Source organism: Scyliorhinus canicula, chromosome 12 (genome assembly GCF_902713615.1).
Source record: "Scyliorhinus canicula chromosome 12, sScyCan1.1, whole genome shotgun sequence".
In the NCBI taxonomy this organism is placed as follows: domain Eukaryota; kingdom Metazoa; phylum Chordata; class Chondrichthyes; order Carcharhiniformes; family Scyliorhinidae; genus Scyliorhinus; species Scyliorhinus canicula.
In genome coordinates, this window is record NC_052157.1 from 30,488,738 (window position 1) to 30,515,396 (window position 26,659).

At 48.9% G+C, this 26,659-nt stretch overlaps 1 protein-coding gene across 1 annotated transcript in view; it reads left to right on the top strand.

Moving 5' to 3' along the window:
* LOC119974514 (zinc finger protein 280D-like) overlaps positions 1-26,659 on the top strand; it is a 168,215-nt gene that overhangs the window by 61,480 nt on the left and 80,076 nt on the right. Inside the window, 1 exon segment of the mRNA XM_038813454.1 lies at positions 23,778-23,987. Coding sequence (XP_038669382.1) covers positions 23,778-23,987 — 210 coding nt within the window.

The following is a 26,659-nucleotide window of genomic DNA, read 5'->3' on the forward strand; positions in this document are numbered from 1 at the left end:
AGTTTACATATACCTGTTCCACCTAAAAATATTTGGCAATATGCTGCATTATATTTTTTCATACAGGATACTTCTGCAGTTTGGGGAACAACGTTCCATAGAGTAATTGATGGACTCTAAATTTCTCCAACCCACCACCACTGAACGCCTTTAAATAACACAAAAATTGGAAGCAGGAATAGGCCACCAGGCTTTTCAAGCCTGCCCCACCATTGAGTACAATGATGGCTTATCTATGCCGGGCTCAATTCCTTTTCTGTACCATTTCCCCATAGCCCTGTATTCGTCGATCTATCAAATATTTATCCACCTCCACTTTTTGAATACTTAAAAAAATTAAATTTAGAGTACCCAATTCTTTTTTTCATTTGAGGGGCAATTAATGTGGCCAACCTACCTACCCTGCACATCTTTGGGTTGCGGGGATGAGACCCATGCAGACATGGGAAGAATGCAAACTCCACACGGACAGTGACCCAGGGCCGGGATCGAACCCAGGTCCTCGGGGCCGTGAGGCAGCAGTAGTGACACTGCGTCACCGTGCTGCCCAAATTTGAATACTTCTAATTACCCAGCCTCCACCACCCTCCAGGGCAGGGAATTCCAGAGGTTCACCACCCCCTGTGAAGAAATTTCTTCGCACCTCTGTTTGAAATGACCGGCCCGTTATATTTTAGCCATATCCCCTTGGTAGGGACTCTCCCAACTAGTGAAAACATCTCACCCAGGGATTAGCCTAGAATCTCCTTTGTACGGCCTCCAATTTTACTGTGTTTTTTTTTTAGGTAAGGGGACCAAAACTGTATGCAGTAATCCAGGTGAGGCCTCACCAAAACGCTGCACAATTGCAACAAAACCTCCCTATTTTAAAACTCTTTGCAATAATACCAAAATGCTGCCTGCCTTATTAACTACTTGTTGGATCTGCCTGCTAATTTTTTGTGATTCGTGGGCTGGCACACACAGATCCCGCTGTACTCCACTCACCTGCAGTCTCTTTCCATTTAGATAATCTGCCTTTTGATTCCTCCATCGAAGTGCATGACCTCACACTTGCCCACATTAAGCCTTCATTTCTGTTTTATCCATCTCTTCTCCCATGACATTTCATCAACTATATTTGAGTTTATGCTTCTCATTATTGTTCTTGGGATTGCCAGTGAGAAAAGAAAATCTTTGCATTTCTCTCTAATGTTGTACGTGCATCTTTATTTTTGTGTTTGAAGTCCTTGTGCTGACATTTTCCATGCCCTCCAGCATTTTATAGACATGATCATGTCCCTATCAATAACTTCTCCACTGGAAAACGCAATCCATTTTGACATCGAGTCTTTCACAGCTTCAGGTCTCGAGCTTTAAGATCACAACTGTCACACAAGTTTGAGTCCTCCAGCAGTGGCGTCGTAGAGGTGGGATGGTGCAAAGCTGCCTGCATTATTCCAAATCTGGCCTCACCATTGATCATACAAGGTTACAGTAATGTATTTGGGCTGGTAATAAAATGCAGTTGAGGTAAATTCAGTTCCACATCCAGAAGAAACATGTCGTGAGATTTCAGTTGAATCTTTTTCCAGTTTTGTTAATGGGCATCTTCGTTGTGCACTCATGACGTATGTCTCTGTTTCAAAGTGTACAGAGCGAGATTCATGAGTTTCATGTAAGAGAGTGTAGGAAAGGACAGCAGTGCCAGGCATTAGCTCTGTACAGAGCTCCAGGACCTCTGGTTAATTGATTTGATTTGTTTTGATTCATTGTCACTTGTAGCGAAGTCCAGTGAAAAGTAGTTTTCTGTGGCCGAGGGAACGTACACAGTACATACATAGTCGGCAAAAGAATAATCAACAGAGAACTTTGACAAATGGTACATCGACAAACAGTGATTGGTTACACTGCGGAACAAGGGGACAAACAAAGCAAATACATAAGCAAGAGCAGCGTAGGGTGTCGTGAATAGTGTTCTTACAGGGAACAGATCAGTCCACGGGGGAGTCATTGAGGAGTCTTGCAGCTGTGGGGACGAAGCTGTTCCTATGTCTGGATGTGCGAGTCTTCAGACTTCTGTACCTTCTGCCTGGTGGAAGGGTCTGGAAGAATGCAATGCCTGGGTGGGAGGGGTCTCTGATAATGCTGTCTGTCTTCCTGAGGCAGCAGGAGGTGTAGACCGAATCAATGTGGGAGTGGCAAGCTTGTGTGACTCGTTGGGTTGAGTTCATCACACTGTCCAGTTTCTTGCGATCTTGGACCGAGCCATTGCCATACCAGGCTGTGATACAGCCAGATAGGGTGCTCTCTATCGCACATCTGTAGAAGTTTGTGAGAGTCGATGCAGACATGCCAAATTTCTTTTTTTTAAATAATTTTTATTCAAATTGTCACAAAATATCAATAACAGAAAATATTAACAGAAAATAGTATTAACAGCTAATAAAAACAAGAAAGAACAACCCCCCCCTCCTCCCTGGTAAATACAAAAAAGAAGAAATAGATTAACACCCATCATAGACAAGGTACACATGTACACGTCCCAGGAAATCTAGGAAAGGTTGCTACCGCCTGAAAAACCCCTGTACTGATCCCCTCGGGGCAAATTTCACCCTCTCCAATTTGATGAAACCCGCCATATCATTGATCCAGGCCTCCACGCTTGGGGGCCTCTCATCCTTCCACTGGAGAAGAATCCTCCGCTGGGCTACTAGGGACGCAAAGGCCAGAACACCGGTCTCTTTCGCCTCCTGCACTCCCGGCTCCACCGCAACCCCAAAAATTGCGAGTCCCCAGCCTGGCTTGACCCTGGATCCTACCACCTTCGACACCGTCCTTGCTACGCCCTTCCAAAATCCCCCCACCGCTGGGCATGCCCAGAACATATGGGCATAATTCGCTGGGCTCCCCGAGCACCTAGTACACCTGTCTTCGACCCCAAAGAACCTACTCATCCTCGTCCCGGTCATATGAGCCCTATGTAGCATCTTGAACTGTATGAGGCTAAGCCTCGCACAAGAAGAGGAGGAGTTCATTCTTTCCAGAGCATCCGCCCACGTCCCGTCCTCAATCTCCTCACCCAGCTCCTCTTCCCATTTACCCTTCAGCTCCTCCACCGAGGCCTCGTCTACCTCCTGCATCACCTGGTACATGTCCGAAATTCTCCCTCTCCAACCCACACCCCCGAGAGCACTCTGTCCTGGACCCCACGTGGGGCCAACCGAGGGAACCCCGCCACCTGCCGCCTGGCAAACACCCTTACCTGCATATACCTAAAAATGTTCCCCGGGGGGAGCCCTCCCTCCATCTCACCCAAGCTCGCAAACTTCCTGTCTACAAACGGGTCCCTCAACCTCCGAACACCCGCCCTGTGCCAACTCAGGAACCCGCCTTCGATTCTCCCTGGAACAAACTGGTGGTTCCCCTGTATCGGGGACCCCATCGAGGCCCCCACCTCCCCCCTGTGCCGTCTCCATTGCCCCCAGATTTTGATGGTAGCTGCCACCACCGGGCTCGTGGTATGCCTCGTTGGAGGGAGCGCCAACGGTGCCGTTACCAGCGCCTCCAGGCTCGTGTCCACACAGGACGCCATCCCCATCCTCTTCCATGCTTCCCCTTCCTCGTCCATTACCCACTTACGCACCATCGCTGCGTTGGCAGCCCAATAGTACCCACAGAGGTTGGGCAGCGCCAGCCCCCCCTATCCCTGCCCCGCTCCAAAAACACCCTTCTCACCCTCGGAGTCCCATGCGCCCATACAAATCCCGTAATACTCCTGTTGGCCCTCCTAAAAAAGGCCTTCGGGATAAGGATGGGGAGGCACTGGAACAGGAACAAAAACCTCGGAAGCACCGTCATCTTGACTGACTGCACCCTGCCCGCCAGCGACAGCGGTAACATGTCCCATCTTTTAAACTCCTCCTCCATTTGCTCCACCAGCCTTGTAAGGTTAAGTTTGTGTAGGGCCCCCCAGCTCCTGGCCACCTGGACTCCCAGGTACCTAAAGCTCCTCTCCACCCTTTTTAGTGGGAGCCTACCAATCCCCTCCTCGTGATCCCCCGGGTGCACGACGAACGGCTCGCTCTTACCCAGGTTGAGCTTGTACCCCGAGAAGTCCCCAAATTCCCTGAGAATCTTCGTAACCTCCGGCATTCCCCCCACTGGGTCCGCCACATAAAGCAATAAATCATCCACATAAAGCGACACTCGGTGCTCCTCCCCCCCCCCCCCCCCCCCCCCCCCCCCCCCCCCCCCCCCCCCGCACCAGTCCCCTCCAGTTCCTCGACTCCCTCAACGCCATGGCCAGGGGTTTGATTGCCAACGCAAAGAGCAAGGGGGCCAAGGGACACCCCTGTCTCATCCCTCAGTATAACCGAAAGTACTCCGATCTTCTCCTATTTGTGGCCACGCTCGCCATCGGGGCCTCGTATAACAACCTCACCCATCTGACAAACATCTCCCCAAACCTTTCCAGCATCTCCCACAAGTACCCCCACTCAACCCTATCAAAGGCCTTCTCCGCGTCTCGCGCCACCACTATCTCCGCTTCCCCCGCTACCGCCGGCATCATTATAACATTCAAGAGCCTCCGTATGTTGGTGTTCAGCTGCCTTCCCTTCACGAACCCCGTCTGGTCCTCGTGGATGACCCCCGGCACACAGTCCTCTATTCTTGTGGCCAAGATCTTCGCCAACAGCTTGGCGTCCACATTTAACAGCGAGATCGGCCTGTATGCCCCACACTGCAGGGGGTCCTTGTCCTGCTTAAGGATCAAGGAAATCAGCGCCCGGGACATAGTCGGGGGCAAATCCCCCCCTCCCTTGCCTCGTTAAAGGTCCTAACCAACAGCGGGCCCAGCAGGTCTGCATACATTTTATAGAATTCGACCAGGAACCAGCTCCTTCAGCTCAATCGGCGCCCCCAGTCCCTCCACCTGCCCCTCCTCCACCTTCGGGATTCTCAGCTGGTCCAAGAAGCGCCCCATTCCTCCCCCCTCCGCTGGGGGTTCAGACCGATACAATTCCCCGTAGAAGTCCCTGAAGACCCCATTGATATCTACCCCCCTTCGCACCACATTCCCTCCCCTATCCTTAACTCAACCAATCTTCCTGGCCGCATCCCGCTTACGGAGCTGATGCGCCAGCATCCGACTCGCCTTCTCCCCATATTCATAGACCGCTCCCTGTGCCTTCCTCCACTGAGCTTCCGCCTTTCTGGTGGTTAGTAAGTCGAACTTGGCCTGAAGACTACGCCGCTCCCCGAGCAATCCCTCCTCCGCGTATCTCCTATCCACCCTCACCAACTCCCCCACCAGCCTCTCCCCCTCTCTCTCCTCTCCCTATGGGCTCGGATGGAGATCAACTCCCCTCTAATCACCGCCTTCAATGCCTCCCAGACCGTCCCCACTCGGACCTCCCCATTATCATTGGCCTCTAGGTACCTCTCGATACAACCACGAACCCGCCCGCCCACCACCTCGTCTGCCAGCAGCCCCACCTCCAAGCGCCAGAGCGGGCGCTGGTCTCTCTCCTCCCCCAGCTCGAAGTCCACCCAATGCGGGGCAAGATCCGAAATGGCAATCGCCGAATATTCGGCATCCTCCACCCTCGAAACCAGCCCCCTGCTCATAATAAAAACATCGATCCGGGAATAGGCCTTATGTACATGGGAGAAGAATGAAAACTCCTTGGCCCTCAGCCTCGCAAACCTCCAAGGATCCACCCCTCCCATCTGATCCAATAACCACCTCAACACCTTAACCGCCGCTGGCCTCCTACCCATCCTGGAACTGGATCGATCCAATGGGGGATCCAGCACTGTATTGAAGTCCCCCCCCATTATCAGGCCCCCCATCTCCAAATCTGGAATGCGGCCCAACATGCGCTGCATAAAACCCGAATCGTCCCAGTTCGGGCGTATACGTTCACCAGCACCACCCGCTCCCCCTGCAGCTTGCCACTCACCATCACAGACCTCCCGCCGCTGTCTGCCACCACATTTGACACCTCAAACGACACCCTCTTTCCCACCAGGATCGCCACCCCCGATTTTTTGCATCCAGCCCTGAATGAAACACTTGGCCTACCCATCCCTTCCTCAGTCTGACCTGGTCCGCCACCTTCAGGTGCATTTCCTGAAGCATGGCCACGTCCGCCTTCAGCCCCTTCAGGTGCGTAAACACATGGGCCCGTTTGACCGGCCCATTCAGTCCCCTCACATTCCAAGTTATCAGCCGGATCAGGGGGCTCCCTGCCCCCCCTCCCCCACCGTCTAGCCATAACCCTTCCCCTGCCTGCCACTGGCCAGCGCCCCCCGCTCGGCCCGTTCCCCACGGCGGCAAACCCCCATCTCAACCCCACCTGCATACTCCAGATCCTCCCTGGCCATTCCAGCAGCAACCTGGTCCCCCCCCCCCAAACCCCAAATGCTAGGACCCCTCCTAGCCGAGTTACTCCCTCCATAGTACTCCTGTAAGCCAGCTGACTCCTGCTGACCCTGGCAACTCCCGCCACTCCTCTGACCCCTCCCATCGTGGGGCTACCCCTCCTCCTCAGTGTCCACCAGCAGGCTCTCCCCCTCCCCCTCCCGCTCTCACGTGGAAAAAAAAAGTCCGCGCTTCTCCGCTCCGACCCATTCCCCATCAACACTCAGCGCGGGAAAAAGCCCGCGCTTTCCACCTGCCCGACGCCGCCTCCTCTAAGGCAGCTCCCAGTGTCGGCCCAAGCCCCTCGCGGGGCCCCAGCCCCCTTCCCACCATCAGCTCCCCACACTGCAAGTCTACCTCCTGCCTCGAGCCCATCCACCGAACACACGCAAAAAAACAGTGCCCCACCCGCCCTGAAAACAACACCGAACCAGTATTAAACAGGAAGCCCCCCTCTCAGGAAAAATAGCACAGTTACACACAGACCCCCGCACCCAACCCTCCGTTTGAGTCCAACTTCTCGGCCTGCACAAAGGCCCACGCCTCCTCTGGGGACTCGAAGTAATAGTGTCGGTCCTTGTAGGTGACCCACAAACGCGCCGGCTGCAACATGCCAAACTTCACTCCTTTCCTATGTAGCACCGCCTTCGTCCGGTTGTACCCGGCCCTCCGCTTAGTCACCTCTGCACTCCAGTCCTGGTAGATCCGCACCACCACGTTCTCCCACCTGCTACTTCGCTCCTTCTTGGCCCACCTGAGCACACACTCCCGGTCAACGAACTGGTGGAACCGCACCAGCACCGCCCGCGACGGCTCATTAGGCTTGGGCCTCCTTGCCAGAATTCTGTGGGCCCCCTCCAGCTCCAGGGGCCCCTGGAAGAACCCAGCTCCCATCAGCGAATTCAGCAGGACGACCACGTAGGATCCCAGGTTTGGCCCCTCCGGGAGGCCCAGGATCCACAAATTTTTCCGTCTCAACCGGTTCTCCATCTCCTCGAACCGCTCCTGCCACTTTTTATGGAGCGCCTCATGCATCTCCACCTTTACCGCGAGGGCTGAAGCCTCATCCTCTCTTTCAGAGGCCTGCTGTCGGATCTCCCGGATTACCACCCCCTGGGGTGTCTGCGTCTCCAGCAGCTTGTTGATTGAAGCCTTCAACGGCTTTCGCAGCTCCGCTTTGAGCTCCCGAAAGCAGCGCTGGAGAGTCTCCTGCTGCTCCTGCGCCCGCTGCCTCCATGTCTCTAGGTCACCGCCGGCCGCCATCTTGTGCTTCTTCCCTCGCTTTTTCTTTGGCGCTGCCACCGCTATCTTGCTCGCCCCACTCCTGGTCCAGGTCATATACCGATGGGGAACTGCTGCTGACTCCTTCCCACGTCGGGAATCGTCGAATAACTGGGGGCCCTAAAAAGAGCCCAAAAGTCCGTTCCTGGCGGGAGCTGCCGAACGTGTGGCTTAGCTCCGCATTGCCGCAACCGGAACCCGACATGCCAAATTTCTTTAGCTTCCGTAGGAAGTAGAAACGTTGTTGGGCTATCTTGACTGTTGCATCAATGTGAGTAGACCAGGACAGACTGGTGGTGGTGGTGACCCCCAGGAACTTAAAGCTATCGACCATCTCCACTTCGGAGCCATTGATGTAGACGGGAGTGTGTGTCGTGCTACGCTTCCTGAAGTCGATGATCAGTTCCTTGGTCTTTCCAACATTTAGAGAGAGGTTGTTTTCGGCACACCTTGCAACCAAGTGATTTATCTTCCTCCTGTAGTCTGATTCGTCGTTGTTTAAGACACGGCCCACCACAGTTGTATCATCCGCAAACTTGTATATTGAGTTGGAGTTAAATCTTGCCACATAGTCGTGTGTATAGGGAGTACAGTAGAGGACTAAGCCCACATCCTTGCGGGTCTCCAGTGTTGAGAACCATTGTGGAGGAGGTGCTGTTGCCTATCTTGACAGATTGCGGTCTGTTTGTGAGGAAGCCGAGGATCCAGCTGTACACCGAGGGGTCAAGTCCAAGATTGCGGAGTTTGGTTATTAGTCTTGTTGGCATCGTGGTGTTGAAGGCGGAGCTGTAGTCCAGGAACAGCAGTCTTACATAGATGTCCTTGTTGCCGAGGTGTTTGAGTGTTGATTGTAGAGCCAGGAAGATAGCATCTGCTGTGGACCGGTTGCGGTGATAGGCAAACTGCAGTGGATCAAGACCATCTGGGAGGCTGGCTGTGATCCGTCTCATGACCAGCTGCTCGAAGCATTTAATGATAACAGACGCCAGGTCCACCGGTCGGTAGTCGTTGAGGCAGGCTACCTTCTTTGGTACTCGTATTATGGTGGTCTTCTTGAAGGAGGTGGTTCACCTCAGAGCGAAGGAGTGAGGTGGTGAAGATATCTGCGAATACACTTGCCAACTGGTCTGCGCAAGCGTGAGTCTCGCCCAGGGACTCCGTCGGGGTGCATTGCTTTCCGCGGAATCACTTTCAAGAAGGCAGCTCTTAGCTCCTGAGGCTGTAATCGTGGGTATGGGTGTGTCCAGGGCTGTTGAGGCGGGTGGCACTGATACATTGGCTGACTGCTCAAAGCGGGCATAGAACTTGTTCAGATCATGGGGTAGGGATGCTCCAGCCCCAGATATTCCACCTGGCCTTGCTTTATCGCCTGTGATCTTGTGTCGGCCCTAATAGTCGTCATGGGTTAGTATTGTTGGCCTGGGACTCTAGTTTGATGCGGTATTGTCTTTTTGCATCCCTGATGGCGTTCCTTCCGTCGTACCTGGATTTCTTATATTGGTCAGGGTCGTCAGATTTGAACGCCTCCGACCGGAACTTCAGCAGGGACTGAACCTTTTGGTTGAGGCATGGTTTCCGATTGGGGATACCTGTATTGCCTTCTTTGGTACACAGTCCTCGACACACTTACTGATGAAGTCTGTGACGGTGGTTGCGTACTCGTCCAGGTTAGCTGCCGCGGCCTTGAATGTGGACCAGTCCACAAGTCACCAAGTAGCCTACAAAGAAGAAACTTAATTCGGGAACAAAGAGTAGAAAGATGATTTCTTGAGTTATGGTTTTGTCAGTTGTGCCAATGCAAATAAGGATGCTGGCAAGTGTGTTAGACATGAGGGTTATACGCTGGAAAATGAGAGAAGTTTCAGATTTTGAATGTGAAGTGATGTGTGAAAAATAATTTTGTGCTTGAGACGTCAAAGTCAGTTATTAACATAGAGCTGACTGCAAATGTAAAGACAAAGCTGCTGTACCTGACCTGTACCACATATTAAAAACATGCCAAAAGCCCATGAGGCTGGCAGCATTCTGGAGTAGCATCTCCCAAGAGTAACCAGTACTGAGGAAAACAAGCATTTTGTTGCTCCTGCCCTTCACGGCAACCTACATGTACAAGGTTGGATTTTCCGTTTTCCAAACGGTGAAGACTGCACAAAAGAACTGGCTGGAATTTGCACGATAGGCACATTGCCCTCTCGTCCTGTGAACCTGATTTGGAGTGAGATTGTGAGGCTCAAGCAGAGTATCCTTTTGTATTTAAGGTAATCAAAAGTGGCGTGTGTCTCCAAGGTCAGCCGGCGTGGGTCCCAGGGTCAACCGTTTGGCAAAAGTGGCTTCCGGGGGGGAGAAAGTTTGAAAATTATTGCTTTACAATGTTTGTGAATAGAACAAAGAAAAGTACAGCACAGGAACAGGCCCTTCGGCCCTCCAAGCCCGTGCCAACCATACTGCCCGTCTAAACTAAAATCTTCTACACTTCCTGGGTCCGTATCCCTCTATTTCCATCCTATTCATGTATTTGTCAAGATGCCTCTTAAATCATGTGAGCTACGCAGAATTCAAATTAGATGGCTGCAATGTTTCACTCATTACTTTTCCCCCCCATAAATTTAGAGTACCCAATTCATTTCTTCCAATTAAGTGGCAATTTAGCGTGGCCAATCCACCTACCCTGCACATCTTTAGGTTGTGGGGGTGAAACCCACGCAAATACTGGGAGAATGTGCAAACTCCACACGGACAGTGACCCAGAGCTGGGATTGAACCTGGGACCTCGGTGCCATGAGGCAGCAATGCTAACCACTGTACATTTCACTCATTACTGCCCCCATTGCAATTAACCATTTTCTATTTCACCATTGCTATTTTATTTCTTGATCTCAAAATATTTGTTGATGCAGTTTGATAAGCATGGGAGGGTAGGAGGATCTTTAACTTGAAATTTGAAATATTTTTTAAAACAAGGAAAACAGAAGGTATATCCAGAAAATACAAAAACAGGACCAATCAATAAAACAAAACAATATTGAACAATTCCCAATGCATTAACAATGCACATAACACAATAGCAATACAACACAGCAGGAACCCCCATGTATAGAAATACGCCAACTACAACCCAGGAAATTGTAACCAACAGTTGCTATACCCACTGGCTGGCATTCTAATACTTCTTGGAAAAAGTCGATGAACAGCATCACCTGATGAAGAACTTCTCATCTATACCTCTGCAAGCTTAATTCTCTCCAAATGAAGAAACTCAGCAAGTTCTCGCACCCAAGGCACGATACTTGGTGGGTCCGAGGACCGGCAGTTTAGCAAAATTCTCCTCCGGGCTAACAGGGAGGCGAAAACCACAACATTGGCCTCTTTCCCCACCAAGACACTCGCATCTTCAGAAATTCCAAAAATAGCTGCTCGTGGAGAAGGCGAGATCACCATTCCCACTACCTGAGACAATACATCCATGACTGCCTCCCAGAACCCCATTAATTTTGGACAGGACCAGAACATGGGACCTGGCACATCATTCACACTGATCGGCCACTTCTGGAAAGAATCTATTCAGCTGTGCCGACGTCATATATGCTCTGTGTATAACTTTAAGCTGAATAAGACTAAGTCTAGCACACAACGAGGATGCATTAATCCTGCGCAGTGCTTTTTCCCAAATCCAATCTTGCACCGTGCCTCCCAATTCCTTCTCCTGTTTTTGCCACATTGCCACCATCGAAACATTCTCCTACCTGGCCAACTCAGCGTACACATCAAAAATCTTGCCATCCCCAAAATAGTCCTCCGAGATGAGGCTGTCCTGTAAACCCGAGGGCGGCAACATTGGGAACAAACCCACCTCCTTACTCAAAAAGGCCCTTATTTGGAGGGATATGAACTCATTACCGCTGGGCAGTTGAGAAGCCTTTGTCAACTAAAACAGGTCCGCAAATTCTCCACCCAGAAACAGGTCCTCGAAGCATTTGATCCCCAAACAGCTCCACTCCTTAAACCTGGCATCCAATCTCGCTGGGACAAATCTATGGTTACCACAGATCGGGCCTCTATATATGCCCTCCAAGCCAAAATGTAGCCGGCACTGATTCCCCACAGTTAAAACTACCACTGGATTAGTTGAGTACCTACTCAGTGAGGATGGTAAAGGAGTTGATGCCAGTGCCCTGAAGGAGGTCTCTCTGCACGAGGCCTCCTCCAACCTGCATCACACCGACCCTTTATCTCGCATCCATTTCCGGACCATGACAGTATTGGTAGCCCTGTAGTAACTCTGAAAGTTCGGGAGAGCCAAGCCACCACCCTGTTTACCCCTCTCTAGATAAACTTTCTCAATACGGGGAATTCTCATCGCCCACACAAAGCTCAGAATAAGCCTATTAACCTTTCTGAAAAAAGATTTGGGCAAAAAGATTGGAAAATTCTGAAATACAAAAAGGAACCTTTTTATTGTCTGGATTCTCCCGGACAGAGATAGCAGCAACCTGTCCCATCTTTCATACCCTCCACTAAACCTGCCAGATTTAACTTGTAAAGCTGGGCCCAGTCCCGTGCCACCTGAATCCCCAGATAACGCAAGCGCTTTCTTGCCAAGCGCAATGGGAGCCCACTCAAACATCTCTTCTGAGCCAATGAGGAACGTCTTGCTCTTTGTCGTACTGAGCTTGTATCCGGAGAAGGAGCCAAACTCACTCCGAATCCCCAGAATTTTGTCAAATGGTTCCTTTGGATTAAAATGCTCAGAGTTAACTCCATTAGTGGAGATGCTTGCTTTCGGGGCTTTAACAACAGTCTAACCCAGTCCATGAATCCCTGTCCGAACCCAAATCGTTCCAAAATGTCAAACGAGTACACCCATTCCACTCGGTCGAATGCCTTCTCTGCATTCGTTGACACCACAACCTCCATCTCGCTTCCTCCTGCGGATATCATGAATACGTTGAATTGCCTCTATATATTGCTCATTAATAATCTGCCTTTTAAGAACTTGGTTTGGTCTTCCTCTCCAACCACATCCGGCACACACTCCTCAGTATGTGCAGCCAGGAGCTTTGCATCCACATTTAGGAGTGAAAGCAGACGATAAGATCCACATTGTACCAGATCTTTGTCCTGTTTTTTTGGGATCAGGAAATTGGAGACTTGTTACAATGTGAGTGGAGAACACCCCTCTCCAGTGCTTCGTTGTACATCCGCACCATTTAACAGACCCAACAACATGCCAAAGCGTTTGTAAAATTTGCCTGAGAATGCCTCCGGAGCCAAGGCCTTCCTTGACTGCATCAATCTCTCACATCCCAACACCTCCCGTAGACCAACCGTGAGTCCTCACCTAATCTACCATCGAAAACTCTAATCCATCCAAAAATTGTTGTCTCAGTTCATCCCCTGGCGTGGTTTCTGATTGGTATAATCTCTGATAGAAGGTTCAAAAATGTTATTGATCTCTGCCGCGTCCATTGCCACTTCTCCCCCCTCGTCACTCAACCTACCTGTTTCCCTAGCAGCCATCTGTTTCCTCAGTTGTTTCCGCCAGCAAGTCCGCCCAGTGCCGAGCGTGGTCAGACACCACGATTGCTGAGTACTCTCCCCGCCACTCTTGTATTATCTGAAACAGAATAATCTATCCGGGAATAACACTTGCGAACATGTGACAAGAAATAAAACTCCAGTCTTAGGTCTCTCAAAACACCATAGATCCACACCACCCATAAACTGCATAAATCTTGACAGATCCCCAGCCATCGCTGATATCCACCCGGATGTAGAACATGAACGATCCAGCTCCAGGTCCAAAACTGTGTTGAAACCCTCCCATATATCCATTGCACAGTACTACTGGGGAACCCTCCAACCACCAACCCACTCACCAGCACAAATCTTCCACTCTGATCAGCAATGAACTTCTTCATTCAGAAAGACACCCTCTTACTTATTAACACAGCCACCCTGCTCGTCTTCATGTAAAATACTGGGTGGTCGACCTGACCAACCCACTCCCATCTCAGTCTTATCCAGTTCGCCATTTTTTAATGGAGAAACATCCGGTCCGCCCTCTGGTTCTTCAGATGTCCAAATATGTGCAACCTTTTAACAAGTCCATTTAGGCCCCAGACATTCCAGGTTACCTATCCCCCAGGGTAATCGGCCATATATTTGTTTGAGCCAATTAGCCCAGGTTGTCAAGTAGCGCCTCTTTGGTCCCCTGTGAAGCATTCACTGCCACTAACCTCTATATCTCAGTGCCCTGACATTACTCACAACTCAGCTTCCCTGTACCCTGACCTACCCCCTCTCAAACTGAAGTGGGAGTCTTTCAAGCGACAGTTGATTAGGATTCAGGAAAGCCATGTTCCTGAGAGAACGAAGGATAAGTATGGGGAGTTTAGGGAGCCTTGGATAACGAGGGATATTGTGAACCTCTTCAACAACAAAAAAAGGAGGCTTTTGTACGGACTAGGAGGGTGGGGACAGACTAAACCCTTGAGGAATATAAAATAGGAAGGTACTTAAGCGGGAAATTAGGAGGTCTAAGAGGGGTCATGAAAAGTCCTTGACAAGTAGGATTAAGGTGAATCCCAAAGCTTTTTATGCATACGTGAAAAGCAAGAGGGTGGCCAGGGAAAGGATTGGACCACTTGAGGACAGTGGGGAGAATCTGTGTTGAGCCAGAAGAAATGGCCGAGGTACTAAATGAGTACTTTGCATCAGTGTTCACCAAAGAAAAGGACTTTGTGGAAGATGATTCTCGGATAGGGTGTGCAGATAGTCTGGGTCATATTGACATCAAAAGGAGGAGGTATTGGGTGTTTTAAAAGAAATTAAGGTAGATATGTCTCCTGTGCCAAATGGGATTTACCCCAGAATACTGAGGGAAGCAAGGGAGGAAATTGCTGGGGCCTTGATTGACATCTTGGTATCCTCTTTGGCTACAGGTAAGGTTCCAGAGGACTAGAGAATAGCTAATGAGGTACTGCAATTTAAGAAATGTGGCAGGGATAATCCTGGAAACTATAGGCCAGTGAGCCTTGCGTATGTAGTAGATAAATTATTGGAGAGAATTCTCAGGGACAGGACTTATACCCATTTAGAAACAAATGGACTTATTTGCGATAGATGGCATGGTTTTGTGAAGGGGAGGTCATGCCTCACTTACCTGATTTGAGTTATTTGAGAAGGTGACAAAGATGATTGATATGGGAAGGGCGGTGGATGTTGTTTACATGAACTTCAGTAAGGCCTTTGACAAGGCACCTCATGGCAGACTGGCACAAAAGGTGAAGTCACACGGGATCATAGGTGAGGTGGCAAGATGGATGCAGAACTGGCTCAGTCACAGAAGACAGAGGGAGCAGTAGAAGGGTGTTTTTCTGAATGGAAGGTTGTGACTAGTTTCCATAGGGAAAGGCGCTGGGGCCTCTGTTTGTAGTATATATAAACGATTTGGAAGAAAATGAGACTGGTCTGATGAGTAAGTTCGTGGATGGGCATGCACTCTTTCCCAGGGTGGCGTGTTCAGTCACTAGGGGGCATAGGTTTAAGGTCCATGGGGCAAAGTTTAGAGGAGATGTGTGAGGCAGGTTTTTTACACAGAGGGTGGTGAGTGCCTGGAACGCGCTGCCAGGGGAGGTTGTGGAAGCAGATACATTAACGGCATTCAAAAGACATCTCGACAAATACATGCATAGGATGGGTATAGAGGGATACGGCACTAGGACATGCTGAGGGTTTTGGCCATGTGGTATCATGACCGGTACAGACTTGGAGGGCCAAAGGCCTGTTCCTGTGCGGTATTATTCGTTGAACCAAAAATAAGAAATATTCAAAACCCTACCCTCCTCACGCTACCTCGCCCCACACCCCTTCCGTTTACTGGTTCTCACACCAGTACGGTGGCCCCAGCAACTACCCTGAATCCGCAGATCACTCCGACCCAATCAAAAATAACCATTCTCCCATCTTCCGCATCTCTACCAACCCAGAACATCAGGCACACCTCAGTAAAAAGAAAACAGGAAGGAGAATGATAGAGAGAAGAACATAACAAAGATACAGAAATGCACACCAACAGAGCTATCAACAATATAATCAACAGCACAGAACAACCATATTGCAACATATTTGCAGATTCCCAATCCCCTGGTCACGAAGAAACTTGCCCACCTCCTCTGAGTGTCTAAAAAGTTCTCCTGGTTACGGAAGGTGATCCACAAAGGAGCCGGATACAACATTCCAAATCTCACACCTCCCTTATGCAGGACCACTTTGACTTTGTTGAATCCGACTTGCCGTTTAGCCAGTCCCCTACCCCGATTGGGGTGTGTTTTGATTACACTTCCCTCCCACGGGTTCTTCTTTGCCTGCCTGGCCCATCTCAAAATATTTTCCCTGTCCAGGAAACGGTACAGTTGCACCATCATTGTCCTTAGTTGCTCGCCCGCCTTCGACTTTCTCCTTAGCGCTCTGTGCGCACGAACAATCTCGAGAGGGTGGCTGAAAACCTTATCATGTACCAGCTTCTGCAGCATCTGTGCGATGTGCTCCAAGTATTGTGAGCACACTAATCCCTCAGGCAGACTATTTGGACCAACTATTTGGATATTTGCCAACGCTCGCGATTCTCCAACTCGTCAAACTTGTCACGTAACTTTTTTGTAGCTGTCAGCCATCAAGGAAAGCTCTGCTTCCACCAAGACCAGCCAGTTTTCCTGGTTGGCGTGGACTGCTCCATTTTCTATAATGACGCACCATGAGCCTCTAGTCACTTCTCGGCTCTCTCCACTGCTGCCTTAATCGGATGAATAGCCCTCTCCAGATCTTCAGTGGTTTCCAACCTCTGTATTTGGAATTGAGCTGTTAAAAGTCACCAGCTGAGCTGTGGAGAATTGGGTCGGAAGTGCTGACTCCGAATCTGTCGCCATCGAACCTTCAACTGCACCCTCCAGTGCCTCGCGGACTGCCTGCAGCAGCTTTATTTTGCCATCATTCTTGGCCGTCTGCATTCAGGACCTTGAATTGGTTAACAGCAAGAATCGGGGCCATGTTTAAAGGTCCGATTGGGATCTATGGAGTGAAAAGAAGTTACCCTGCGCAGGAGCCACCAGGTACACAGCCGTCTAGCGGACGTTCATGGCAGCCACCGGACGTTCACTTGAACTATTTTTTAAAGTGGAACTCACCCGCTTATACACTGATATGAAGTCACTTAAGGATGGGGATGTATTTGACCTTTGAATATGGGATGATTTTTCTGGCCAAATGAAAATGAATTATTAGTACATTTTGTTGTTCTTAGAAGCAGATTAGTTACATTTCTGTATGAAACCTGTATTATTTATTTCATGACTGTCCAATTCAATGTTTAATATTGAAATCTCCCTAACACACAATTTCCTGCAGTGTCTTTGTTTTTAAAGCAGATCTTTTTATCAATCAATTAACCTTGAGTGGGCTTTAAATAATATTATATGACACCACTAATTGGTTGTCAAATTCCTCTTTTAGCCACTTTTCATAACTTTTGTTAAAATCCCAGTGGATATATCTGGACGGAAAGATCCCAGAATGGAACCCTGGCTCAAAAAACCGTAACTTTTTGTTTATAAAACATGGAGGAGCAGAGTCACACGACCCTAATTAGTTTTAACAACAAGAAAAACATTTATTAAGCATGGAAAAATTGAATTATGATACAATACGGTGTTTAAACCCCCCCCCCCCCCCAGTTGCACATAGGTCTTTGCGATTTACATGGATTACAAAGTACAATTTAACTGTGGTCTCATTTACACAAAGTACCTTTTTTAAAATAATGTACTTTATTCCAAACATGTACAAACAATAACATTTTAAATACACACTCCATATAATCACAGTCCACAGTTTGTACAGTTTTCTCCCTTTATTCCCCGCACTACAAAAAACAATTCCTCAAACAGTGTTATGAAGAACCACTATCGCATTGCAAAGCCCTCCGCTGACTGCTCAACTTGAACTTAATCTTCTCCAGCGGGAGAAAGTCATACAAGTCTCCCAGCCGAGCTGCCACCCCCGGCAATGTACCCAACCGACAATTTAGCAAGATCTTTCGCCGGACAATTAGAGAAGCGAAGGCCACAATATTGACCCCCCTCCCCTCCAGAAGCCCAGACACTTCCGATACCCCACAAACCGCCACCATTGGGTCCGGCCTGACCTCCAAGCCACTGTCTTAGGTAATGTCCCGAACACCGCCTCCCAGTATCTCTCCTCAAGCTTCTGGCAACCCCAGAACATCTGTTCATGATTTGCTGGCCCTGCCCACACTTCTCTCACTCATCGGCCATCCCCTGGAAGAACCCACTCATCCTCGCCTGAGTCATGTGCACCCCATACTGAATCAAGCTCATCCTCGCGCAGGAAGAGGTTGAGTTCACCCTCTGCATTGCCTCGAACCACAGTTCCAGCCTATTTTTGTCCCCCAACTCTCCTCCCATTTGTTCTTGATTTTCACCACTTGTGTCCCCAACCACATGTAAATATCTCCAGTGCTCCCCTCTCCCAACTCATCTGGGAGCAGCAATTGCTCCAATAGAGTCAAACTTCTCCCGCAACTGATCCAGACCCCAAAAGACATAGGAGCAGAATTAGGCCACTCGACCCATTGTGTCTGCTCCGCCATTCAATCATGGCTGATTGACCCTGCTGTTTGACCTTTCACATCTTTTGTCCTCTCTGGGGACTGCCATTAACACTCTTTCCCCTTCGTACCTGTGACCATTAGCACCCGGTTTCCCTGGGTTTCTGTGGCTATGACTCATCTTTCATTCTCACCCCACAGTCTCTGTCTGTTTGCTTTGACGAAGAGTCATCGGACTCGAAACTTTAGCTCTTTTCTCTCCCTACAGATGCTGCCAGACTTGCTGAGATTTTCCAGCATTTTCCTGTTCGTTTCAGATTCCAGCATCTAGTAATTTGCTTTTTATCCAATCATGGCTGATATTTTTCTCATCCCCATTCTCCTGCCATTTCTCCATAACCCCTGATCCCCTTATCAATCAAGAACCTATCTATCTCTGTTTTAAAGAAACCCAGTGATTTGGCCTCCACAGCCTTCTGCAGCAAAGAGTTCCACAGATTCACCACCCTCTGACTGAAGAAATTCCTCCTCATCTCTGTTTAAAGGATCGTCCCTTTAGTCTGAGATCGTGCCCTCTGGTTCTATTTTTTCCTTCTAATGGAAACAACCTCTCCATGTCCACTCGATCCAGGCCTCGCAGTATCCTGTAAGTTTCAATAAGATCCCCCTCCTTCTAAACTCCAACGAGTACAGACCCAGAGTCCTCAACCGTTCCTCATACGACAAGCTCTTCATTCCTGGGACCATTCTTGTGAACCTCCACTGGACCCTTTCCAAGGCAAATTTCCCTTCCGAGTACAAGTCCCTAACCCTCTCCAACCCCACCTCCCTCCATTTTCCATACATCCCATCCATCTCTCCCGGCTTGAACCTGTGGTTCCCACACACAGGCATGAATATTGACATCCCCTCCAACATAATATGTCTCCTCATCTGATTCCACACCCTGACCGTCAATTGCACCACCGGGCTCCCCATTTACTTCCCCGGGGCTAACAGCAGTGGAGCCATCACCATGGCCCTCAGACTGCGTTCCCTTCGCCGCTCAATGGTAGTGCAGTAGGTTCGAGAGCGCTAACCCCCCTTTCTGACTCTGCCTCTGCAACAGAGCTGCCTTTACCCTCTGCACTTTCACTGCCCATATTAACTCCGAAATCACTGTCTCCAGCCTTCAGAAGGAGACCTTAGGGAAAAAGATTGGGAAGGTCTGGCAAAAAAATCATCTTTATAGATGAATCTAAACAATTCATCTTTATTACCTGCACCCTCCCTGTTAATGTCAGGTGCAACGTATCCCACCTCTTAAAATCTCCTTCACCTCCTCCACTAAATTATCTCAAATTCCATCTGTGTCCATTCGCGCGTCACCTGAATCCTCAAATGTCTAAACCTCTCGCCAGCTACCTTAAACGGCAACACCTCCAAATTGTCCTCCCTCCCCACCGCATTCACCAGAAACACTTCACTCTTCCCGACATTTAGTTTATACCTGGAGAAGGCCCCAAACCTCTCCAGTAGTCCCATAAACCTACCCATACTTTCCAATACAAACAATAGGTCGTCCGCATATAACGGCACCTGGTGCTTCCTGCTCCCCCTCACAATGCCCTGCCACTCCCGAAGGGCCATCGTCAAGGGCTTGATCGCCAACACAAACAGCAGTGGCAACAGTTGACACCCCTGTCTCGTTCCCCTGCAGCCCAAAACTTGGTGTACGCACACTTGCCACTGCGGACACATACTGCAAATGTACCCACGCCATAAACTTCAACCCAAACCTTCCCAAAATTTCAAATAAGTACCTCCATTCCATCCGATCGAAGGCCTTCTCTGCATCCATAGAAACAAAAACCTCCGTTGCCCACCCGCTGACTGAGTCATAACCACATTTAACAGCCTCCTGATATTGTTAGAGAGCTGACGACTCTTTACAAAATCCACTTGATCCTCCTAAACCACCCCTGGCACACATCCCTCTATCCTCTCCACCAATACCTTAGCCAGTACTTTCACGTCTATATTCAATGACAAAATGCAGTTGCGTGTCCAACACTCCAGTGGATCCTTCCCCTTCTTCGGGATTAGTGTTATCGACGCCTGCGTCAGCGTCTCCAGCAACTCCCCCTTCTTCAAAGCCTCACAAAACATCCCCAACAAATGAGGTACAAACTCTGATACAACACCATGCAAAACTCCATCCAGCCCCAGGGCCTTCCCCTACTGCATTCCCCCGATGCTATCTATCACATCCCTTGGCCCCAGTGGCTCCTACAACAGTGGGAATTTCAACCCTTCCAAAAACTGCCCCAGATCCCCTTCCTCTCCACCAGGCTGGGCCCTATGCAATTTCTCTTGTACCCCTGAACACCACTTTCCCGCCTCTGACATCACCTCCCACTTCTCTGTCCACACCCATAGAATTTCCCTGGAGACCGCCTGCCTCTGTAGTTGGTGGGCCAGCATGCAGCTTGCCTTCTCTCCGTACTGCACCCCCCTCGCCCTCTGTAACTGCCACACCGCCTTTCCAGTCATCAACTTATCAAACATCCTCTGCAAATTCTTCCCCTGTGTCAACAACGGGAGTCCCCGAGTATCTCCTGTCCAGATCGACTACCTCGTCCAGCAGCTACCCATGCTCCTCCCTCCACCTCCTCCTGTCCCATTGCGACTTGAACAAGATAATCTTCTCTTGGACCACTGCCTTCAACGCCTTCCAAAACATGGCCGCCAACATCTCCCCATTCTGATTAAGCTTCACGTAATCTGCAATTTTCAGCCTCACCTTTTCCGCAAAACCCCTTATCTGCCAAGAGACCCGAATTTAGCCTCCATTCCGGCTTCTGCCAATGTGGTGCGTGATCTGAAACCACAATTCCCGCGTACTCCGCCCCCACCACCTCCCATCAGCACCGCCCGACTCACCACAAAGGAATAATTTCTAGAGTACACCTTGTACACATGCGAGAAGGAGTGTAGCATTACTTGCTTGCATGACAACTCCCGCTCAAAGGTCCCCCCCACCATGCACCCCTTCCCCCACCGGTCCCTCCTTTGGCTGTGCAACCAGTCCCTTACCAACCTAACAGGCAATCCCACCTAAAGAGCCCCAACGCATGCACCCCTTACCCATAAAGAAAAACACTCCAAATCATAAATCACTTCCTTCCACAAAAAAACCCACAAACAGCGGGAGGGAGAGGGTGTAATCACCCCCTTACAAACTTGCAACACCCCCAAACGATTTCCACCATCTGGCAACATGAAACAACCATAACACCCAACCTCCATGGATTTAGCTCCTCCGTCTCACCAATTCTCAGTTCTCCTCCGAGTTTATGGTCCCTTATAAAGCCATTTCTCTCCTCTGGCATCTGGTAGTAGAAATCCTGGCCGTCGAATGTGACCCAAAGTGGTCTGCCTCTGGGGCCTTGTCTAGCACCTTTTCCTCCACCAGCCCGGCCTGCATCTCAACACACACTTTGTGGCGCTCGTTCCTTCCACACCCTCAGCAGACCCACATTTGGCAAGTTCTGCCGCCTTGACATGTCCTCCTTCCTGCTTCACCATCACCTGCAACGACGTGCATGGATGCCCCAGGATCCCTACCTCCACCTCCAAAGATCCGATCGCCGTGGTTGGACACTGCCTTCTCCACCTCTAATATCGTTGCCCCTTGTGCCTCGAGGCACTTCTCCACTCGGTCCAGCTACTGCTCCCTGAATTGACTTCGATCAGTCTCCTCGCATCTCCTTCATTTGCTGGCGAAATTCCTCCTTGAAGAAGGCCATCATCTGGAGCTTTCCCACTGATGGAGATCTTTCTGTAAATGTTTGCTGTGCCACAAGTCCCCTCCAACTCCTTAGCCATGTCTTTAACTGTCTTTTGCCGAGCCTGATAGCCAGTGGACATGCCAATCTTGGGGAGAGCCACCTCTTCTACACCTTCCGCATCTACCCCGGGACTACCCCGCTAACAGGTATAAAGTGCCCAAACCAATGCCTTCGAACCTGAGCTGCCCTGTAGGTGACCTCTGAGTCCATGTCCCCCACCAGAAGTTCAACGCAAAGTACCTTTTAAGCACACACGATGACTGTGGGCAAATACCCTCTCCCCTCTGAACCCCAAGTGAATGTTTGTGGCTGTCTCTTCAGAATCAAACCCCACCCACCCACCGCAACGATTGTCACGTGAGAGCTTCTACGCTCCACTGCCAGAAACGTACTCTAAAGTCTTCTTTCATAATAACGCTTTCCTTTGGTGGTTTGCGTTCCAAAATCCAGACCAGGCTTTCCAAATGACACTCTCAGACGAAGCTTCTGCTCCACTTCAATAACCATCTAGTCCAGGATTTTACCCTAGTCCCATTTAGGATTTAACCATTTTTTGTTTTGTTCTCACATATATTTTCCTTTAAAAAACGCAGCCACAGTCTTGTTTGTCCGCAACAATATTTGTGAAGAAGGCTATGAGAACTAATGCAGTTGGCGAGAAGTTTTTTTTTTACAAGGAAGTAGACTGGTGCTAAAAACAATAATTGTGTATCTTAATTATTTCCTGCTGACATGCTGTTCTGATATTTACAGTTGGATAGGTTGGATACTTGAAGATCAGTTATTCAGAATTGGTTTCACTGTATGCAAAGTCCTCGGGCTGACAACAGCATGATGCACAAAGAAAATAGGATCTTTGGAGAGAGTCTTGGTCAAATGTTGATTGAGCAGCTGGATTCCCTTTTGGCATTCTTCTGTTTATAATCTGTGTGGGCAAAGGAAACTGTCCGTTTAAAGCCTTGCTACAAATTGATTTATTGCTTATACAGTTCCAAAACTGGGCTACATATTAAACAATATAGTATTATTAATTTCCAAAATTTAAAAAAAAGATCGAATTGCTGTACCATCATGAGAACTTGGCAGATAATCTAAATAAGTTATATACACAATAGAAGCTTAGCTATTTGCTCACCTCCAGTTTTGGCTGAGACCTCCAAAATAATTTGTTTGCACTTAAATTGACACCAGTGCGCCTTGTACTTTATTCAACATCCTCTTAATCCACAAAATGTGCGAATAGCATTTTCCCACATTTTTATGCAAAACATACGCTATGAATTCTGGCTGGTTGGGGAAAATTCAGGAGATATTGCTTATTTGTGTTTCATGGTTCATTATGAAACATGTAACCAATAATCACAGAGGCACTGTAGAATATGTTTAGGAAAAGTTATTCAAAACTAAAATGTGAACAAGCATTGAATGCAAATTGTACAAATGAAACATAATCAAGCCAGGGTGTTCTGTACATTGGTTGTGAATGTGAAAGGGCTAACTGGCTTGAAAATGGAATTGCTAACATTAAATAGAGCACTCCATTTAAAAAGGACAAAATTAGTGTTGTTTGATGTGTATAGTTCAGTACTTTATAGTTATTTTACCCTTGAGTAAGATTTTTCTCCTTCATTCACAGGAATTACGCCACAGTCTGTAAGAGCAGGACTTTCTCAATTAAGATCAGTTGCTACTGGTAGAGCAATTCCAAATATCAGCTCTAATCCCTCTCCAGTGAATTCATCTGTTTCGAATGTTTCTACAAGTTCAAGTGGGCAAAAGTCCATGCAGATAAACTCTCTAAAACCTCTTCAAACAACTCCGACTTTTAACCATGCCAGTGGAACAGGTAAAAATACGATGTATCCGGAATATCCTCTGCATTATTTGTTAGCTACTCCTAAATTGAGCTATATCATTTGTATTGATGTTTGGTTGCTGCTTTTTCCTCCTCGCACAAAAAAACTGTATGATGCATGACCTGCATTCCAAAATCAGTAAATGCAGTTAGGGGCAGCACGGTCGAGCAGTGGTTAGCACTGCCGCCTCACGACATTGAGGTCCCAGGTTCAATCCCGGCTCTAGGTCACTGCCTGTGTGGAGTTTGCACGTTCTCCCCGTGTTTGCGTGGGTTTCGCCCCCACAACCCAAAGATGTGCAGGCTAGGTGGATTGGCCACACTAAATTGCCCCTTAATTGGAAAAAATTAATTGGGTACTCTAAATTTATTTATTTTTTTGAAGTAAATGCAGTTAGCATCCCTGTTACATTACAGTTCAGCTTTGTGTAAATGATTGGGTTCAAAATGCTGATTAAAACTTCTCGTTAACCAAGTGTTTGGCCGCATGTCCTGATATATCATCCGTTGGTGTGGTGTTAGTATTTCTCTGATTCTCTGTGAAGCAGTTTGGAGTATTTTTATTTTGTTGGACTTTCACTGGCGGCAGTGTGGCTCCCACTAGGATACTTTATTTTTGGCCTTTTTTGCCTGGTTTATGGGCGATTTTTTTGGGGGGGGGGGCAAAGAAATTGGTGTAATTTGGTGGAATACAATCCCGTTATAAGAGTAATGTCCGGTAGATGTAACACAAGGCAAAAGTCAGGCAAGGGATCGTCGTCAGATTCCAAAGTTCCTCGAGCCTCAGCAGGGGAGAACATGGCGGAGGCTTCTGCTGTGACATTGGCCCCTCAGTGGTCAACTGAGATGTTGGTCAGCTTCTTGACTGGTGAATTGAAGAAACAGCAGCAGGCGATTACTGAGGATCTGGAGAGGGCTTCGGCCCTAATTTGCACGGCCATGGACCAGATAGATCGGCCAGTAGAGGTACAAGGGGCGACGATAGAGAAGATGAAGGTTGTACTCTCTGACCATAGTGATTGGATTGTCTCCCCGGAGGCAGAGCTGGTGTTTTGGCTGAGGAGCATAAGAGTGCTAAAGGCCAAGGTTGACTATCTGGAGAACTGCTCCAGACGCCAAAACTGAAGATTCATTGGGCTGCTGGAGGGCCGAGACTATATGTCTAAGATGTTTGGAAGGTTGGTGGGGGATGGGGTCTTTCCGATCCCTCCTGAATTTGAACAGGCCCATTGGTCGCTGAGGCAGAAGCCCAGATCTGGGGAGCCACCACAGGTGATCATAGTCAGATTTCATCGATCCTGGATAAGGAGCGCGATGTGAGGTGGGCGAAGGACTATCGAGATTGCAGATGGGAGGGCCATGCCATCAAAGTAAACCAAGATGTTGGGACAGAGCTGGTGAGAAGATGTTTAATAAGGGCAAGGGCACACTGTACAAGAGCAACGTGAGGTTTGGCTTTCACGGACAGAGGCTATTACTTTGCGCTAAAGGATGCAAATGAGTTTGTCAAGAAGCATGACCTGGTGAACTAAATTGCATAAGGACTATGGAGTTTGTTGCTTGCCCATTGTTAAGTAAATTTTAATGTCTATTTTTTTGTGGGATTTTTGTAGTGTGGGGAATGGCTTGCAGTTGTGTCTGAGCTTGTTGCTGGGTGTTTTTTCTGGGCGAAGCTGGGGTTTTCTACTGTACAGTTGGAGGTTTTCTTTTGTGGAGGCATGGTTGGATGTTGATTTTCCACAATTGTTTTGTATTAAAGTTTGGCATGGGACGGGGTGGGGCTGATCGTTAATATACTGCTGAGTTGACATTGATTTCTACCCTGTGCGGGGTTACCCTGCTAGCAGTATAGCTAGTTAACGGAAGCAAAGAAGGGGAGATGACTGCTGCTTATTATGTTTGGGGGACTAATGAGCTTAGGCTTTTTGTTTCGGTTGTGTTTGGGTTTGGGGACAGAGGTGGGGGAGCGGCTTTGGTTGTTTGGCTTTTTGGTTCTTAGTAGGGCTGGGAGGTGGAGTGCTGGAGGGTCTGCAGATGGTGAGTGTGCCTTTGTTTTTTGACTGGCTTAATGGGGGAGAGTGGTGGCCACCTTGGGTGGGCTCAGAGCGGGTGTAGGTTACGGCACTTCTGGATTGCCTCACAAGGTGGATATGCTGATCCTGGGTGTGTGTGGGGGTAGGTGGGGGGCAGGCAGGTGGGCAGTGGGCCTCAAAGGCCTCCTGTGTTTATAACCTGGAATGTGAGGGTTAAATGGCTCATTTATAAACTTTGCGGGTGATTGCACACCTGAGAAATTTGAAAGCGAATGTGGTTTTTCTACAGGAGACGATGGATGTTCTCCTGAGGTTTTAGTTCCAGTGTCTCCCATGGCTTCCTTTTGCAGGGTTAATAAATTGATATCTGCTTTTGTTTTGGCTGGTAAGACTGCTTGGGTTCATAGGATGTTTTTGCAAAGGGATAGGCAGTCGGGGTTGGCACTACCTAATCTGTTATGTTACTGTTGGGCGGCAAATATTGATCAGGTCCAGGGGTGGTTCAAGGACCCGGACTCTATTTGGGGCGGATAGAGGAGGTTTAGTGCATAGGGTCAAGTCTGAGGGCCCTGTCACTGCACCACTCCCGTTTTCATAGAATCATAAAATTTACAGCATAGAAGGAGGCTA